This window comes from Cygnus atratus, chromosome 1 (assembly GCF_013377495.2).
Source record: "Cygnus atratus isolate AKBS03 ecotype Queensland, Australia chromosome 1, CAtr_DNAZoo_HiC_assembly, whole genome shotgun sequence".
Classification (NCBI taxonomy): domain Eukaryota; kingdom Metazoa; phylum Chordata; class Aves; order Anseriformes; family Anatidae; genus Cygnus; species Cygnus atratus.
In genome coordinates, this window is record NC_066362.1 from 192,839,848 (window position 1) to 192,859,995 (window position 20,148).

At 37.1% G+C, this 20,148-nt stretch overlaps 1 protein-coding gene across 3 annotated transcripts in view; it reads right to left on the minus strand.

The window, feature by feature from the left end:
* The window catches only part of GRIA4 (glutamate ionotropic receptor AMPA type subunit 4), a 224,112-nt gene that overhangs the window by 80,287 nt on the left and 123,677 nt on the right, over nt 1–20,148 (minus strand). For all 3 annotated transcript variants that reach the window (XM_035542453.1, XM_035542454.1, XM_035542455.1), the window contains exon 4: nt 10,142–10,326. In XM_035542453.1, the coding sequence (XP_035398346.1) occupies nt 10,142–10,326 (185 nt within the window). The remainder of the gene's footprint in view (nt 1–10,141; nt 10,327–20,148) is intronic.

A 20,148-nucleotide genomic window follows, 5' to 3' on the forward strand; every position in this document is an offset into this window, starting at 1 on the left:
CTCTTCAAAGGATGATAGCTGCCCATTACCAATGGGACTTTAACAAAGGTTTTCCTCTTTGGTTTTGTCTCATGATCTGCTGCCTTAAGAAAAAGAACACATGCAATAAAATGAAGTCTGTCTAACACAATATAAAAAGTGTGGGGACTTGTTAAAGACAGAAGATTGAGACTTGACCTGAAATACTGTGGCAGAAATGGTGAAGATATAAACCACGAATGCAATGGGATTTTATACGATATCTGAACCAAGGATAAACTTTTTACAAAGCCATAAAAAAGCAATTGAAAAATAAGCTTAATTTTAACAGCTAGTGCTCACAAAAGGCTGCTAGTGTTGGGAAGAGCGTGGACTGTTAACAGCCTAAAATCAAAAGAGAAGATGTAAAAGAAGGCAGCTCACATAGCAGAAGTGTCTCCTTACAGATTGTCACGTCCCCTTCTGCGCTGTGCTGCATGAGCCCTGTGCAGCATAGGCAGCCTCTGGGGAAGAAAACCTGGAGAGGTGGCTCAGGGGCTGCTAGCCAGTGGCTGGAATACATCCGCTTGCTTTTTCTGCTGCTGAAGTTGCGTCCATTCAAAGCCTATTCCTGCAACAGGCTCTCCCAGAGGTACATGGGATATGCAGGCTTGCAGGGATGAAGGAGGCGAGGAGAGAGAGGAATGGTGTAAGAAGGTCACTTTATGAATCCCCCTAACCATTTGTATTCATCCTTTGTCTTCTGCTGCCTATTTGTTCTTTCAGTAACTGAAATAAGCTATTTCTTGGGTCCAAACCTCATCAGTTTGCGGTGCAGTGACAAAAGATGTTTGTATTACTGTGCAGTGTGGGACTATTACTGCGCGAGATCCCAGCTGCTTCATAGAAAATGAATGTCTTCGGGGAGCCCCTGCTGACTGCATGGGGTGAGGAAGACACTGGTGGCGGTGCTGGCAGCTGGCTGCCTCGAGGAGAAGAGCTATCATTTTGTACTGACATCACAGTGTTGCTTACAAGCAGCTCTATAGACCTCTAGGGAAAAAAAGCAAACAGAGAGGGACAGGAATGGTGAGGAAAAAGCACTTTATGAATCTCTGAAATTCATAAAGTCCAATCCCTTTGGACTAAGGAGACATATGCAGAGTGCTGCTACTATGGCCCTGAAGCAGCCTCAGTCCAATGCTGCTGCTACTGGCCCAAATTGCACTGTGCTGTGCATGTACCAAGGTCTTTGGCCAATGGTCTGCTTCTGTGGTCCTGTGTGAACAGAACTAAGCCTATATTTTGTTCAGGTAAATCAAAAGGATAAACAGGAAGTGTGGAGATGATAAGAGACTAGACAAGTCCATGGCATTTCTAACTCAAAGAATAAAGAAATCCTTGTTATGAAAGTAAACTGCATGTAAAAGCAATACAGATCTCTTGATAACTATGTGCATGTGTTGTGCTAGTGATCCTCTGTGCTCATGTGCTGCTGTGATCATGAAAACCAGAAAAAGCAGAGGAAGTTGTAGACGAATAACTGAGTTAATATTCTGCTGAATTCATGTGCATGGAAAATTTCTGCCTTTCTGTAAGTATCATGTTTTAATTTATTTTTTATTATTCACAATTAATTATGCCAATTTTCTAAATATCATTTGTAAAAATGTCAGTTGCTATCTTCAGTTAGCAGACACTGGAAATTAAGAAAAAATAGATTTTTAAAAACAGCAAAACAGAAAACTCGATTGAAAAATTGAAAACTTGATCAATATAGAGACCTTCAGCAGTCAAACATTGCTTTTTCAGATTTAACATGCCAGTGGCAAAATATTACAATCAGACCAAGGAGTAGAATATGTCAGCTTCTGTATTTCTCTCTACTCACATATTTATTTACTTTCATTTTGCCAGTAATAATAATCATCAGTTGTTGCAGTGACAGCCTGCTCTATTTTACTCATCAGAGAGATTTGTTTTTGAGTGCTAACACTTACACGGTACTTTTTGGCTGCATATCTCAAGGCTCTTTAAGGCAGGGTAAGCTGAGGATCAGTGATGTTTTTCAATACATTGAAAAACAGAGTTAGTTAGACAGCTATGAACAGAGTCCAAGATACTGTGCAGCTACTTCCCTGTCATGCTTGTTAATACTGTGCTATTAGGTGCTATTAATTAGAGTTTATTGACTTGTAATTCTCACAAGGCTAACAATACCAATACTTTGCTATGTGACAACTTTACACCTGTTTTTAATTTTTAATATTACAAAACACAATAAACTTTCTTTTTATTACTACGTATAAATTCAGCTGTGTACATTGAAGCATTAAACGCATGCCAGATGCTGCATAGCAGTTTTCTCCTCTGTGTTTAAAGGCGAATACAGCCCTGGATGAGCAGAGAGGCTTGATCTTGCTGATACAGTGTGCTGACAGAGCAGAGAGAAGTGGTGCCCATCTACTGGGAAACATCTCTTTTAGTTTTTATGGGGGGAGGCAGAGCAGAAAAAAAAGACTGGAATCAGGCTGTCTGGCAGAGCAGGAGCCAGACTGATGGTCTCTGACAGCAAAACTGAATCACTATGCAAAATTCAGAAGATGCTGCTCACAGTGGACACCTTGGAAGACTTTTAACACATGGAGTGCTGAGGTGTGAACTTTGTGGGATGGAGACTGGTGGAAGAGGATGAAGCTGAGATAAACAGAAGAAAGGAAAAGGAAATTCCTTGCTGTTGTTTCAGAAAGAAGAATCTTTTACTTTTTATTTTTTTTTCTTTTGTTGAATCAAGTCCTGTATATGGCTATGTGCATATGTTTATGTATGTGCCTGTAATGTATACAGATACAGAAACACTGGAAATACTAGTGAACATGAAAAAAGCCTGGGAAAACACATAGTAGGTGTAGGAACATTTTTTTTTTTTGGATCAAAAACAGAAGTGTTAAGCAAATGCAATTACAGTTAGCATGTGCTCTTCCCTTTACTTTGCTAGGCTCTGCATGAAGGTCATCCTACAGACATGGTTAAATTCAGTTCCTAGCTCTTTATCTTCACCATGAAGTAGTCAAACTCTGGAACAAGGCATAGAGAAGCTGAGATCTCTATCCTTGGAAGTGTTCAAAATTTGACAAGGTGAGGCCCTGAGTAACTGATCTAAGCCCCCTTGAGAAAAGGGTTGGTCCATATGACCTTCAGAGGTCTCTTCCATCCCCAATCATTCTGTTATTCTATGACTGTTCATAAAATAAGTCTCTTCACATCAGTACTTCACAGTCTGTATTGCAAAAACAGGTCCTAAATCTGCCTAAAAACACATCTCAGAGCTGTAAGACTCCAGTCTTGTTCCTGGTACTTTATTTGCTCTGTGGTGTTTAAGATGTGCTGACAGAGAGAAGTCTGGCAGAAAAATAAATGGGGGACCATAAAATTCAACTTCAGTATTTGTGTTTTTGAAAATTTCCTCATATAATTTATTTTTTAATTTTTTAAATTGGATTAACAACAAAAAGAAAAAGCAATGGAAGGCCAACAAAAATAGACTGAAGTATTTATAGTTAACAAAACTATCTATCACCATTTAAATGATTCTTCTACTACACTTTTCAACTTAACTGTAAAATCCATTTGGAGCATTGACTTCATTGTATATCTGACCACTTTTTTGAGCACTGTACAAACTGTAAGTAATAGCAGTGCGATCAGCTATGGGTGACCAAATGACAGTATGCTTCTCTAGTAAGTAATATGTGTTATTAGTGTCTGAAAAAGTAAAAAGAACAAATACAATGGTTGAACAAATAACATAAGTTTTCACTGAAATCTTCAAAATGATTTTCTATGTTATTCTCTAAATCTGACCACAATTTCATCTCTTTATTACATTTTACTCTTGCTTGAAAGTTAGCAAATGAATAAATAACAAAAGAAATCTATGACATGTATTTACTAAAGGTAAATTAATCCAGTTAACTAATGTAAGTACAACTTAGAAGAGAGTGACAGGACATTTTCTTGAATGTGTTCATTTTGCTACATATTTTTAGTCCTGTTTCCTACAGAAGTTATATTTATGCAACTGAGCTGTCTGTGAATCTGCCTATCAGTTTTCCAGTAAAATATCTTCTAACACATTGGGCAATTTCAGCTACATTTGAAAGGAAGTTAATGCCTCTAAGACATCATCTAAGACATTTAACAAATTTAGCCTGTACAGTGCTTATTAATACTGGCAGCTAGGTGGAAAACAAAGATCCGTTTGTTTTTTTGCCACCAAAGGGATAAGAAATGCCAAGGTACTATGCCTCTTGTCTGACAGGTCACCAGTCAGCACATGCATACTACACGGCCAGCCAAATTTCACATATTTCTTGATTAGCTATAGTAAGTGCTATTTCCTGCTTGTTCAGTACATTTTTTGGAGAAATATTTTGTTTTTATGGTGCTGGTGGTAATGATGGTCTAAGAGAAAAACAAAACAAACAAACAAACAAACAAACAAAACAAACAAACAAAAAACAGAGGGGTATCAGCCTTCACTTTTTACTGTTCTGATAATTCCAACCATTGCTTCATTCTCCTATTTTTGGATTGTAAAGATACAAATCAAACAATGAATAAACACTAATATGAAACTTTGAAATGGTCCCCATTTCATGAGAAAGAGCACTATTCAGCTTTATAATTAATTATATTCTCTTTGCATGTCTTTTCCTTCAGCACTTGAAATCAACAAGGGTATAACACACTTTAGATAAAATTCACAAAGAGAAATACAGAATATATATATACATACATTCCTTCTAGGGAAAGACAGTTATTTTTTCAGTAGACATGGTGGGACCACAAGTTGTAACAGGGAAAGAGAAGCTGTTAAAATTGACTTTAAGAACATTATCCACACAACTAGTGCATGTACACCATTTTCTCTCTGCTAAAGAGGAAAATGTTCTTCAAGGTAAAAAGCAAAATTGCTCCAGTGATGCAAGCCAGTGTCCAAGTTGTGAAATAATGGGAAGTGAACTTGAAACTGCATTTGCAAGAGAGGCATAGACTTTGGCATCCCCCATCTACAAGCCAGAATCACTTGGCCAGACTTTACTAGAGGATGGAGCATTCATCCTAAACTGGAACTTGTAGCAGATGTTTGTCCTTTTTTGGTATTAAAACATAATTCCTATAAATTATCTTTTCTCTGAAGAAAAGCCATACAATGCCAATCCATTAACACTGGTGGAAGAGATGCTATCTTCTGCCAGAAAAATTTAGAAAGAAACAAGATAGGTGCAGTGGGCAAGAGGTACTAAATTCAGCCCTAGCACTGTATCCTCCACACTTTCCTACAGTAATGTTACTTATTATATTGCTAAAAATGCACACCTTTACTCGAGCTCATGCCTCATAGTATGTGAACGAAGAACACAAGCTAAAGCTGCTCTCAACTTCCAAATATTCTTTCACAGATACTACAAGCCTGACCACAAATGAACTAAAAAGTGGGGACGGTCAGGTAACTCTCACTTATTGAATTAGTCTCCTCTTCTGAGGTTCTTGCATATATAAACAATGCAATGGTATTGGAACCAGTGATCATAGTTTCTCTGTATTGTGGTATTGGATGGAAAAGTGGTCTCTGGAAAACATATAAAAGAAAGGGTTAATTAGGAATCTCTAAGGGAAGATATCCCACAGAGTCTGCAATTTCTCATTGTATGAGCAATATTCTTCCGTTCTGGAGCGTGAAGAACTTGCATGAGGAGCACAAGTACAAAACTGTAAAGGTAATAATCTAAATGGTAGTAAACACAAGCCTCTCACATGGTGATAATTACAGTACTCATGAACCCAGTTGTTAGAAAATATGACATTTTCTGCTTTGCGGAACAAAATCTTAAGACCCTGTAGCATTCTGCACTGCATTTGCATTAACTTCCAGATTTTCGTAATTGTCAAACTTGTGCATTAGAAAGAGTAAGACTGAGAAGTTAAAGGTCTGCCTTCTCATCTGTGTAGTCTTTTCTAGTAGAATGGAAATGGGTAAGTAAAGAAAAACTTATGGTAAAGATCTTGATGTTTGTGGATTGTCTTTTATAGTCTGAGGTTGCAGAATGATGAGGTCTGACATAGGAGTACATAGGAGGAGTCTCACAGACAACAAAAAGGTTTTCTTCTTATGGCTCTTGTAAGGTACTAAGGAGGAAGGGTGTTCTTTCACTACCCTTACAAGAAAGTCTGAAAAGGAACTAATATTATCCTGGTTCACTTAAGTTACAATAGATTCTTGAGAGTAGGTAGATATGTGCTGACTCACATAGGCTGAAGACTGTCTTACTGATGAAGCAAAATAACCCTGTGACCCTGCTCAAAGTGATGCCTTGCTCCAGTGGTGTGTTTAAACAGCATTTTGAGCTGAGCCACTGCAACTGGCAATAATAAAGAAACCAAACAAAATGTTTCCATTGCCCCCAAATATTTCCAGTATCAAGTATGGTTGAGCATGACCAAAGCACAGTATAGCTTTATTGAGAAAACCATTGTGTGATTTTATTAGGATGGAAGATCTGAAACCCTTTGTTGTGGGCAATCCAAGTAAATCAGATGTAAGTACTTGCAGGCAGGTTGAATACATCTCCTGTATTTAATGCTGGCCCTGTTACCTCTTTCTAGAATGGAAATCTGACTATGAAACTCTCTCTGTCCATACTTCACCCTTAAAGTGAGTATAGGTTTGGCCCTTGCCCAAAACATCAGCCTCACTGTAGCAGTGTATAAACCTGAAAGGAAGACCATGTAATGGAAAATGCACACCCTGGTATGTGCACAGAGTCTGGATTTCAGATACATCACTGGGTTCCAGGAGAACAAGTTTTCCCTGAAGACAAGCCACAAATTTGGAGTGTGAAGGCAGCTTCTACATACACATAATGAGAAAAAATAATGAACTAAGAAAAATACAAGAGGCAAAAGAAAAATAGAAAATGGTGAGATTAAAGTTGCAGAAGAAATGAAGAAATAGCAAGGGGCTATTTTTCTCAGATGGGCAGCTGGGAGAGAAAAATGAGCAGAAGACACCAGGTCATATAAGTGGGCACCAGATATGGAGAGGGGAGCAGCGCTCTTTGAACACAGCCAGTGAAAAAGTCTCCAGTATTCATTTCTTGACGTCCAGAGTCATGAGACGTATGAATGTGTATATGTATGGGCAGTCACTTGAGAAGAAACCCACAAGCCCACAAGCCAGTTTCTCTCCCTTCATTAGCATAGATTTAAGGGCAAAGTACTCTGAGTTACTGTCTCATTACTGAGATTTAATTACTTTTCCTAAATGTTCTGCAGAACATTTACTTGTACATTGCAAAGTATTACAATAGTCACAACTTAGACTCTCAATTACGGGAGAACTAGGCAGTAAAAAAGTTGAGTTAATTAGAGTCACTGAAGCTTAATCAATTCCTCTGTGTATGCAGGGAAGAGCACTCCAACTTTCAGTCCATTTGTGAGGTTACCCTGTCTGCTACAGGTTATTAAAGCCCTCATACAAAATGAAAAAGTCAGAGGCTGATATTTTAAAACTGTTTTTATTTTGCATTTTCTACATTGGGCCAGACTCTTTTTGCCTCACTCCTGTCTTTGGGAGATTGCAAATGTTTTTATCTCCAAGAAGGTTTCTGACTGCTCATCCTTAAGCAGCACTTGACCTCTGAAGGCAAACTGCTTCCATTTTGGAGCCCCAAAACAGTGGCTAAGCACAGCACCCCAGGCCTACCCACAAGTGAGCTGGTCTAGGAAGACCAGGACCTCCACACTAGAGAGTAATGCTACAGGTCACCGTGTACTTCACCTAGCCTGGCTACAATATCATTCCTGCCCATACAGTGACCTTCCCTTGGGAGGATGAAGACGAGGCTCCAGGGGTGTTGGAGCAGAAGAAGAAAAGTCACATGACCTGGACAAATTACAGGAATATTCTGAATTATCTACGTTCCAATTTAATTAGATCTAGTGTAAATTTATTTATATCAGTAGTCACTACTGAGAAGAGAAGAAGTCCAATAGCCCACATACAAGTTTCTCTCCTCTCATTAGTGTAGATTTAAGGGCAAAGGCTCTACACTTAGGTTTGAAAAAACACCAGCACAAATACCAAATAGCTAATTTCTTAGGTAAAATTAATCTCATCCAAAATTAAACAGTAGCCAGATGAATCACTTCCTGAAAGTGTTTGTATGAATGGCTAAGACACAGGCATGCTGTAAGTTGGATGTAACTCCTACCCTTGATTTTCCCACAGTTCAGTCAATGGAAAGAGGACTCAAGCAGCTTTCGGGCTTGTCCTATAGAGCCATCAGCCAAATTCACAGTATCTGACTAACCCTGTTGAGGGCAGGCACTGCATTTTTATTACTTGCCATGTTAAGTACCTATTTTAGTCAGGCAAAATCCAGACCTTTATGAAGTCAGAGGAGGTCAAAACATAATCCCATTAAAATCAATATCCAATTCAATTCTGTATGATCTGAACAAAGAGCACAGGTTATGCTCAAAAAGAACTATGTAGAGGCCAATCCAGAAAGAAAATGAGTAGCAGCTCCTGGAAGGAAATAAAATGTACGGCTGAGATCAGTGAGAAGTGAATACTGGGTGACTTCGTTTTGCTGTGCAACTGAGTGGATACTCTGCACATACACCTATGCAGGATGGTGGGTGTATGCAGAATTTATGGCATAATATAGCATACTTTTTCTAATTCATACTTACACACTGTGTAGAAGAAACTACATACACACACACACACACGCAAAGCTGAGGGGAATATTATTTTTCTAAATACATTTTAAAAGATGCCCAAATGGGTGTTCTGTTTTACTACAACATAGGCTGAACTTGATGACTTCATCATAAACTATAGAAAGCATGTGTTAAAACATAATGGCTTTCACAATAAAAAAAATAGCCAAATGAATGCCTATAGTGATACAGCATTGTCTATTCTTCTCTTGGCAACAGTTGTAGAAAAAGTCCTTGTTATTGCAGCCATACCATTAATGCTCAGTTTCTCTCTAGCTTCTGTCAGTGAAAGCAAATGTAACGTGTATGTGTCTGTAAGGATTATTTTAAGTACTTCTGCATCACAAACTGCATTTTATAATTCTATGACTTCGGTAGCAGACGCATTGTGAACGTTTTTACAACAAAATTTTCAGAAGTCCCTAATGCGCTAGCGAGGATAAGCAGGGTGGCGGCGGAGGATCCACCACCAGCAGATGGCATCCATTCCCTGCAGCAGCACCAGGTGCTGAACGCTGCACTTGCAACCTCATGTGTGGGATCATGCGAGAAGCAGCGAGTTAACCCTAAGTTACTTTCCTGTCACTTGGCAAAATGCTCTTTTCAAAGCATTATTTATTTTTCCAACATTTATGAGCACTATATAGCAATAGGTTCCTACACCAGTAAAGGTACCATACAGTGCAAACCCATCTGTCTGGACCAGTATTTTCTTTACATAACAGCAGCTTTCCATGAATGGAAGAACCTGACCTTCCTTCCCAGCCAAATAGCACTTTTATTCTACTTTTCTTCGTGTTCATAAACACTCTGCTAAGGTAATAAACTATCAGTTCAAATATGTGTAATAATAAGTTTGAAGTATTTTGTAGCTGGAAATACATGCAATAATGAGTTTAAAGAATTTATAGCTAGAAATGCATAGCTTTGTGAATTGCAAGTAATAGGTAATACTGGATTCAAATAATTTTTTTTTCCTTTTCTCAAACAAGACTGGTTTCTTTCCCCTGTGAAGGTACAGACTGAGGGCATCATGGTAATGCAGCAACACTGTGGTGTTGTGTTGTTCTACCAGCCCTAAGAGCCCGATGCCCGCTGTATCAGGCAGGGAGGTGCTGGGAAGCCAAGTGTGCAGCTGCCCCAACTGCCCGGAGACCTGCCAGCTGGGGAAGGGAGGGCTCACTGTGCTGATGCACTGGCTGTTATGACAAGAATTTTATAGGAAGGCAAACGGTCGGCAAGTGGATGTACAAATGTCAGCCCATGGCGAAAAACAAAAGGAAAGAGTAGGCAATCTCATTTCCATTGAGAAAATAAACAAAAGGCAATGCACACTGGTATCTCATCTGGAATTTCAGTAATGTGCTTACAGCAACATTAAAAAGAATGTTACCTGCTCTAAGAGATTCTGAAGCCTCTCTATTTCACAGTCTATTACAAATTTCTTCTCTTGTCTTCGGTCCAGATCTTCTAAAAGCCGCCTGTAGCTGGCATCATTAAAATTCTCCACACAGATGGCACTGACTTGCCAGCTATTTTGTCCCGCTTTTTCCATAATTGCTTGAAGTATTGAATAACCTAGAAGAAAAGGACACAATACACTAGTAACACAATCATTGTATTTTTTAAATAGGAATTGTTCTTAATCAATATTATGACTCTTAATATCTGCTCCTGCAGGGAAGGGAATAAGACAGTTTATATCCCTACCTAAGCTGCTAGCCATGATCAGTGCACATTATGTAAGCAATGAAAACTACAATTGCTATGATCAGAATCCTTGGAATGATCCTCAGCATTATGGAAAAGCTACATATGCTTTATACACATGGTCTCATCCAGTCAACCATTCAGCTTCTCAGGTTGGTTTCATACACATTTCTATATCTGGACATATCTCATGAAACAGCAAAGAAAATGCCTGAGTCCCCTCATTCACCAGGAGGATCTGTAACCTAAAACCCGGTATATTAGACATTCAGATGCTTTGTTGTTTCTTTGTTGTTGGTGATGGGTTTTTTGAAAACATTTAAGCCAAGTGATTTTTAATGCTTCTTGATAAGAATTTATTGTTTCATATGTTTATACTTTTATATATATATATGTTTATGGCAATAAAGACATATAAATAAAAATGATATTGATCTATTTCAGAGAACCCATACAGCTTTAATCAATGCATGCAAAGTGATTAGAGGTCAACGAAGAAGGGCACCACAGCGGCATTAATTATTACTACTGGCAGGATTACTGCTCTTTATCATTATTTGACGTCCTCATTGTCATCTTTAAGCCTATTCATAGAAGGGAAAGGAAGCATCCCCACCAAACCCACAGTGCAGGCTCACTACCTGCAGCCTTGGTGTACCCCTCACCTTGTTCCCGCTCCTAATTTTTTCTCACTGGGGATGTGCAGTGCAGAGGCAGGAGAGGAGCCTGTGACCTATCTCAGGACAGCTTGCACACCTAACCTTGACTTGCCCAAACAATTGCTGAAGTGGGAAGCATGTCTTCTTCCATCTTGTATCTATAGTAAATAGTGAATTTGCATAAAGCAATGAAGATTACACACCTCAGATCCAGATTCAATGTTTAAGACGGACAGGGATAGACATGTTTTTTGACATGTTGATATAAATGATACAATTCAGAGGATGTCCCTCTGTCCAGAACCACAACGCAAAACACCTTGTCTTTTTGATTGTTATCTGGATAAATTGTTCCCACTAGCTTTAAAATAAAGATTTCAACTCTTGAAAACTATCCTATACTGACGTGGATACACAGTGATGTCTCCTTTCTCTTTTCACCAAGACGGTCCCATGCCTGAGCACAGTGAGCACCAGTTGTCATTTGAAGATTTGAATGCACTTGAAGATGCCACTGCATGACAGGCTCCCCATAAAAGGTACCACCTGAGATTCCCTAAATTGCAAGAGAAATCCTTGTATGTTACATTTCAGAAAGAGTACTTTTGACTGTGCTATTGCTAACTAATAAAGTAGAAGACCTACAAAAACACCAAAAACCAGGGTTGCCTCCAGTAAAATAAAAGCAAGTAATAGTTTTTATCAGAATATGAAGATTTTAGGGCATAAGAAACTAATTCTATTGCAACTCTAGGAGTAGTTATTTTTCTACTGGCTCCTACAGTATTTGCAGTCCTTGAAACATTAACTTTAAATCTGCATCTTCTTCTTATTACACTATGTATCCACAATCTGAAATTAACATTTTATTTTTCCTCCAATTCAGATGACATATTTAAGATAAAAATACAAACATAATGAATACATAAACTGCAAAATATATTTCATCTTATAGATGAGATCTATTTTATGAAACAGTATTTTATCTTAGGAAATGAATTCAAATACTAGATGTATTGACTATTAAAGCATTTCTGTACTCAGCATATATTTTTAACCTGATGACTGCTATTTTTTTTCAAAGAACCACACAGCTTTCCTGTTAATTGCCGCATAATTATTCTGCTTTTCCTGTTGCTATATTCAATCTCCTTTTTGCCTGTAATTATCTCTGCAAATCATGACAAGATTCTTTCCCAAACATTGTATTTCTTGCTTCATTTCCTATTCATTTCCATATATAGATGTACATTAAAACTACTCCAGTGTTAAAGGGGTTCCTGCTTCATTTACACTGTAGCTTTGACTTGGTCTTTGCTACAAACACAGTCAACATTTACATAATTCAGCTTCCTGACACAAATTAACATTTTCTTTGATTCAGAATGAATGGTGTTTGAAACAGCAATTGACATCCCCTCATTCTTTTCTTATTTCATTTTGACAGCTTTACTAAGATGTGTTTTGATCAAAGTGGGAGTTTATTCCAGCATAAAGCATGACAAATATCAGACAAACACATAGAAAAGCTTTTCTACCTTGGATCAAGGTTTGACTTGCCATATTTCATTAGCAACTACATTCTTTTAGGCATTTCAAGCTTCTGTAGCTTCTTGTCAGTAGCTGGCACTCAGGCATAGGTTTTCATGTTAGTATATCTGTCACATACAGCATAATACATCTAAACTGTAGTAACTGGATATGGTGCAACATCTCCATGAGAGGAGTTCAGAATCCCTGTGCAGGTAATCCGTGGCACAGTCATCTATTCATTGTGCAGGAGCATTTTTTAATACAACAGACTGAGAAGGGTGGAGTTTACACAGAATGAATAAAGACATTCACAGGCTCAGTTGGTATAAAAATTACACATGCAGAGGAGAATGCCTATTTGTCCAAAATAATTGGCTACAGCTAGCAGAGAAAAAATGAGTTGTATGCAGTGCTGGAAACATTTTATATGGAAAAAAAAATTAACCTGGGGTAATTCTATCAACACAGAAACTCAGCGCAGTGTCTCTGTTTAGACAAAATTTTTAAACTTCAAAGAGATGTTTGCCCAAGTAAAGACAGCAGACATTAATCTTACAGCTGTGGCCTAAAAAATATTTATTTTCTGGTTATCTGCTGCTTATCCTCAGTTATGCTGCAGACAGATGAGCGATTCATTTTTCTGGAGGTTTAGTGATATGAATACATTCCATCCCATGTATTGTGAAATATTACTGCTTGCATAAAAGCAAATTAAAAAAAAGGCTAACTCCTATCAGCTGAGCTAGACAATCAACGTTTTTCACTAAAACATTATTTTACAAAATGCTTAGGCATATGCCAATAAATAAAAATAGTTCTCAGAGACATATATGGTAACCCTTCCTCACCAACTAATTCAACCTTGAAATGCAGACAAATCGTTTAGCAGAAAAAATAAATTACTGGGCCCAAGCATAACTGGTTGAAGCCTTGAAGTCTTCAACAAACTACTGGTCCTTCCAGGAGATTTTTATTATTATTATTTTTTTAATTAGCAAATCTATGAGCAAGATAAAATACCACTGCAATTGCCTGGAAACGTAGGTGAAGTCCTTCCTAAATACAAGGTTGCTATATGCAAGAATTCCTTCTCCTTCCTTTCTATGAGACTATGATCCCGCGGCATTCTCCTCATATGACCTGTGATAAGAAGTCCGTGAACTGCTTGTGATAAGAAGCCCAGATCACTGCTCAAATGCAGATTCTATTGACAACTGCTTAATGTTCAGTAATAGCAATTCCACTTCAATACCCTGGAACCAACCTTGAGACAGGGAAAGTATGAAAAGATTTTATTTTCTTGATTCCTTGCCTTCTTCCTATTCTGTTTTATTGTCACATGGGATTGTGGTGACCTAACAAACTGCCATTATTTTCCAAAAAGTTACTACACAATCATCATGTTGAAAATAAATAAATAAATAAATTAATTAATTAATGGAGCTATTCTTCTCTTTTCCTGTAAATTCAGACCTGAAGATGCCTATCCCAAAATATCTACTTATTGGGATTGATTCTGCAGCAAAATACCTTACAAACAAAATCTCAGATGTTTTTTAACCTTGCTTTCCTCATTCTTCATCACATAGGTATGTTTTCCATTGCAAAATGCATCAGCTACAGAGAAACAATGCTAGATGTGTACCTGGTCTTATACCTGTTTTGAGAGAGATTAGTAGTTCTTCAGAGAGACTGAGAAGTATCTGCTGGAGACCAAAGTGTTTAAGGCACATTATAAGTGCATGAATTTGGAGGTCCAGGGTTCTTCCTTGCTGCTGATACACTGCCATGATTGGAGACTCTATCCCCCTCGTCATTTCCCTCCAAGTAGCTGAAATCATGAGAGATCTTTTTTGATATAAAGTTCAGTGGCCCTTCAGGTCTTTTTTTTGTGTCTTCTGCTGTACCAGCTAAACTTGCCCCTATTCAATTTCATTTCAGTAGTCAATGACTTAATTTCATTTATTTCCATTTAAATGAAAAGGATAGTCTGATATCTAAATCTCTTCAATGTATTCAGAATAAACTGAAGCAATCAGAGAAGCATTTTCTTGACTCATTTTTCTGCTGGAAGGCACATGGTTGGCTTTTTTTCTTTCCTTTATTTTCTTTCTTTTTCTTACTTCTTGCTTCCTTGTTTGCTTTCACCAGAAATATTTCAGTGATCAATTACAGAGTTATAATTAGAATTCCAATAACTTTCATCTTCCAGAAACCTTTTCATTCTGGGAAACCTTTTCCTCTGCCCCTCCAAGTGTGTGCAGTCATTCCAGATGGTTTTGCCAGAAGAGAGCTAGCAAAGTGGCTGCTTGCTCCAAACAACAGCACCCTAGTAATAATTCATGCTTATGAACTACTAGGCAGAAAATTACTTAGTATTAATTTTCTATGACACACAGAGTGCATTATTTGTATATTATTACTGTTCTTTACTCTGGCTAGTAGACTGACAATATTGACTGACACAAGTTAACAGGTTAATGTACCTGGAAACAACATATGCAATATATTTCTGCTATGGGCCAAAGAATAGAAGATACCCTTGACGAATACAGATCTTCTCCAAAGACAGGCATCTTATACTGCATATCACAGAAATGCAAATTTATTTTCTTCTCTTTCTGGTCCAAGTAACTTTCTAGCAGGAATAGATTCCATTCCCCAAATTAGCTATGGTCCCTATAGCCACCCACAGAGACTGAAATGCTGGAGGTGTTTTATGAAAGCTGCGTCAGTCTATTGGAATTCATACTGGGATCAATAAAAAAAATACATTTGTTATAAATCCAAAGAACAGCAGAAGTGGAGAATAAATGATCAAATCATTTGGTATGGATAAGACAATATACTTGACCATCAGGATTGGATTCCTGTCACTTAACTCTAGGTGTCTCAGAAGTTGTCTGAGTTAATCATCCAGGCTTCCACAAGAGAGATGGATATCCTATTAAAAAGCTTTTTTTTTTTTTTTTTTGACTTAGATATTTATCTCAGAGGTGTTTTTCTGTTTCTCCAACGACTACAGAAAGAGTCTAGACATGAGGCTTAATGAAAACACCTGCCATTTATCTAGGCAAACCTTGGTGAGATTAATCCAGACACTACAGCAAGGAAAACCATACAAGAAATATACAGTAGGAATGATGCATGATTGTATTAGATGTGTTCATCCAGTAAATACAAAAAACACAACTCGAATGCATTATAGTTTTCCTTATTATGATTAATACCTTTTTATTAACACATTTTTGTTTAAGTTTTTGGTCAGTATACTGCTTCCAGAACTCAAACACAATCAGTAAGATTTATAAACTCAACCATATAAATTTTGGCCCATGATAACTCATTCACATGCCTGACGTTCTCTGCATTTGGAGCTGGAGCCAGATCATTCAATAAAAAGTATATACAAACCGCATAATTCAGATGACAGAGTGAAAGCTATAACTACAGGTGTGTTCTGAGTCGTTCTCATGTCTAATTCACAAAAATGACAGAAAGACTGGAAAATAAGACAGGGAGCTCAAGAAAAATCCCATCTATTCCTCTCAATCCCTCCATCCCCAAAGACAGATAAATTGTATTTAAATCAGCCTAGGCAGATATCTTTGTTTGTCCTTAAAAACCTCTACAGAGGATTCTGTATCTTCCTAGGCAATATATTCATTGCTTTATTATCCTTATCATTAGGAGATGTTTCCTAAAATCAAACCTAAATCTTCCCTGGCCCAATTTAAAGCCACTCATTCCTGTCCTATCCGAGTAGACCTAAAGAACAGTTTGTTTCCTTCTTCTTTAAAGCAATCGTTTACATAACTGAAGACTGCTGTTTCTTTTCCCCCTTTTCCTTTCCTTTCCTTTCCTTTCCTTTCCTTTCCTTTCCTTTCCTTTCCTTTCCTTTCCTTTCCTTTCCTTTCCTTTCCTTTCCTTTCCTTTCCTTTCCTTTCCTTTCCTTTCCTTTCCTTTCCTTTCCTTTCCTTTCCTTTCCTTTCCTTTCCTTTCCTTTCCTTTCCTTTCCTTTCCTTTCCTTTCCTTCACTTTGCTTTCCTTTCCTTCACTTTGCTTTCTCTTTTCTCTTTTCTCTTTTCTCTTTTCTCTTTTCTCTTTTCTCTTTTCTCTTTTTTTTTCTTTTCTTGTCTGCTTTTCTCTTGTTGAAACAGGTTCTCATTTTTTTTTCTTGTGGAACATGTTTTAGTCTAAATTCTGACAATTTTCCTTGCTTTCCTCTGGGTATGCTGCAATTGATCCACGTCTTTCCTGAAGTGCAGTGCTGACAATGTAATATATTTTGAAAATTCATTCCAAAATACACACAGTCCTTTCAATTTTTCATCATCTGCAAGTTCAATAAATGTATTCTGTATTTCTTCATCATGTCATTAACAAAAATACTGCAATAAAACTGCAGCCAGAATGGATCACTGCTTAATACCTCCTTATTTGACAGTGAATCTCATCTACTTTTTTTTTTTTTTTTGAGTCCCGGCGTGACAAGTTTTACCATATTCTAGAAATTTCACCAAGACAAAATTTTCTTAGCTCTTTTAGTAAACTTTTGTTCAAACCATGTAAAAAATCCTACTAGAATGAGACACCTTTTCTTTTTTCTTTTTTTCCAATTTCTATAAAACAAAGGAAATTTGCTTCGTCTGGCATGATTTGCTCCTGAAAAATCCAAGTTAGGGTTTATGTTGCTTTTCAAACTGTATGTACTTTCAATTTTTTCTGTTATGATGTAGTGTGTGAACTAAGTCACTATTACAGTCAGTGACCAGGAAAATTTTATTACTGATAGATCAGAAACAAAACTGAGGAAATAATGGATCAGTTTAGCCATCCTCTATTGCTATTTTCGTTCAGAGATTTCAGAAAGTATGATGATAAAGGGAATTACCCTTATGATCTGAATTTATACTTCTCGTCTCCCTGAGGTCTATGACCTTCAATAATTTCTCAAGGTTGTGAGACTTCTCTGAGATAAGCTCTAGCAGTGGTCTACACACAGACTTTCTGTCCTTTTCTCCCTTAATCTTGCAGAGTGGCGCATGTATAACTTCACCCAAAGTATTTAATAACCCTTTTTTCCTGAGGAGGACATAAAGCTACAAGAAAATGATGTCAATGTCTTGCAATCAGAGCCTTAAAAAAAAAAAAAAAGAAAGAAAGAAAAGAAATAATAATTAAGTGAAACAACGGTTATGTGCTTTCAGCAAGTATATGGAGGTGGTTTGGCTTACTCACAAGGGGGAATTCATGATTGAAGACTCAGGCAATGCCAGGTCCCATTTGACCCACACCCACACTGTGGCAAAATTTTCCCCCTTCTTTGCATTTCAGGGTCTGCAGCCTTCATACAAAACACACCGTAAAGGTTTCTTATCAAAATACCAACTGAAAAAGAGGAGTGGAAACTTGAGAGGAACTGAAGAAAAGCCCTGGTTCTGAATGCAAACTGGTATCTTTCCTTGTGTGGAATGGTTCTCAGATATCCACTTTGCTAAATGCCTTCAGATGGAAACTATAACACCAGGTCCAGTAACCTTTCTTACTACTAGCACACAAAGAGATGAATACATCTGAGCATAATTACAAATGTACACCGACTGCATTTATAAATATTGGTACCATTTTATATTTTCCTTGCTTTTATTTAGCTATGCCAAAGGGCTCAACTAGAACTGGCTCAGATGGAGAAGCTCTTCAGAAGTTGCTTGTAGCAGCAAAGAATCAAATATTAGCAAATTATAACTACATACCTTTGAATGCTAAATTAGAATCTGTGTATAATAATTACAGCATTATCAGAAAATGATGAACTGCACAAACTGTTACATTAAAAAATAGCAATTAAGCCTTGTGAACACTGAGCAGGAAAAAAGAAGAAAAAAAAAAAAAGAGGTTGCTAGGTTTACTCTTCGTCAAAGACCAACATTTTCAAATACTGTACAGGCTACATGGTCTCTCGGAATATCCGGTCATCTGATGTGTCATCTTGGTTCCATCATTAGTATTATATATATATATATATATATATGAAGAAAAGACAGTATGTTCAGATCTTTAGCTTATTACCTTTTTTATTTGTTCTTATTCCTGCAATTAATTTGTCAAACACTCACCTCAGTTGTAAACATTTCTTTTTTATTATAAATATTAGCTTAAATTTCTTTTCTATAGTGCAATACCTAAAGCCAAAATTCTCCATTTCACTAAAATCTATAGTCTGTAACATGTATTATGGTGCTGTCTTTAATTACTTTGTCACGTACAATTTTTTCCCACAAGTCGTCTGCCTCAGTTGATCCATAAGATACCCATGTCCTAAGACAGAACTGACGGTAAGCACTAAATGAGGGTCTTGATGTCAGAACTTTTGCTTCCTTTCGACAGGAATTTGTTAGAAAACTAGACTTTTTAAATAAAATATCCAACAATCTCTGATTACAGTCATTAATGCAGTCCCATTTCTAATACATACATGAGAGAAAAATGCAAGAACAATTTCCGACTGCCTGAACAACAAGTCTTCACACTAATAAGTATTTGTTTTAAGACAGAGGCAACCTTAATTCTACCACTATACAACAATCTGTATTTATTGGTGACTATACCACAGGAAATTAATAGGATATTACTCCTACTGCAAGTGTTACTTGTAGATGATAGAGACATTATTTCTGATTTTAAATTTCAGTCAAGATCTCTTTGAAATCTGTATTCTCAAGTATCTAATTTTTCAAAAAAATGTAACATCCTTGGATGAGAGGCATTAAAATCTGGATGCTATGATTCTAGTATAGTTATCTCTTGATTGAAATTAGTCTGGAGTAAGTCTCTCTTATGATTTCTTTTAAAAAGATCAACCACAAATTAATCAAAAGTTGGCAATAAAAAAACCAATCAAACAAACAACTAACAATTTGGAGATAAAACTGATGATCTACGATTTTCTTCCAGTTCCTAGAACTAACTCCTTGCTCATCTGATATAGACCAGAATTAAGATGTGATTCTTTCTTTTTGGACTTGAGCAACAATTCACGAAACCTCCAAAGATTTCATATAGTGGCTTTTACTGAAGTGTAATAACATTGAAAAATCATAGCACCTCCCAGGCACTTCAGCTGAGGAGGGACTGCAACTATCATTCTCTTGTAAATCCTGAAAACAGCTTGTTGTCTGAGTTCCTCAAAAAGAACAAAATCTTACAAGAAAAAAATAAATGTAAGAAAATATTTTAAGAAATTATCAAGCTACAAACATATCTTTGGCCCAAATGAGAGAATTTTTAAATGAGATATATGAACGAATTGAGATTGTTTCTGCTCCTTCTACCATCTTCTCCCCCTCCTCTGAGAAGAACCAAAGGGGCAAAATGCACTCAATAACCTCGCTTAATTTGAACGTCTTCACAATTCTTGCTATTACAGTCACAGTTATGCAGACCTGACCTTTTCCTTTTATGCTATAAAACAGTTAAGGTAACATTAAGATACTTA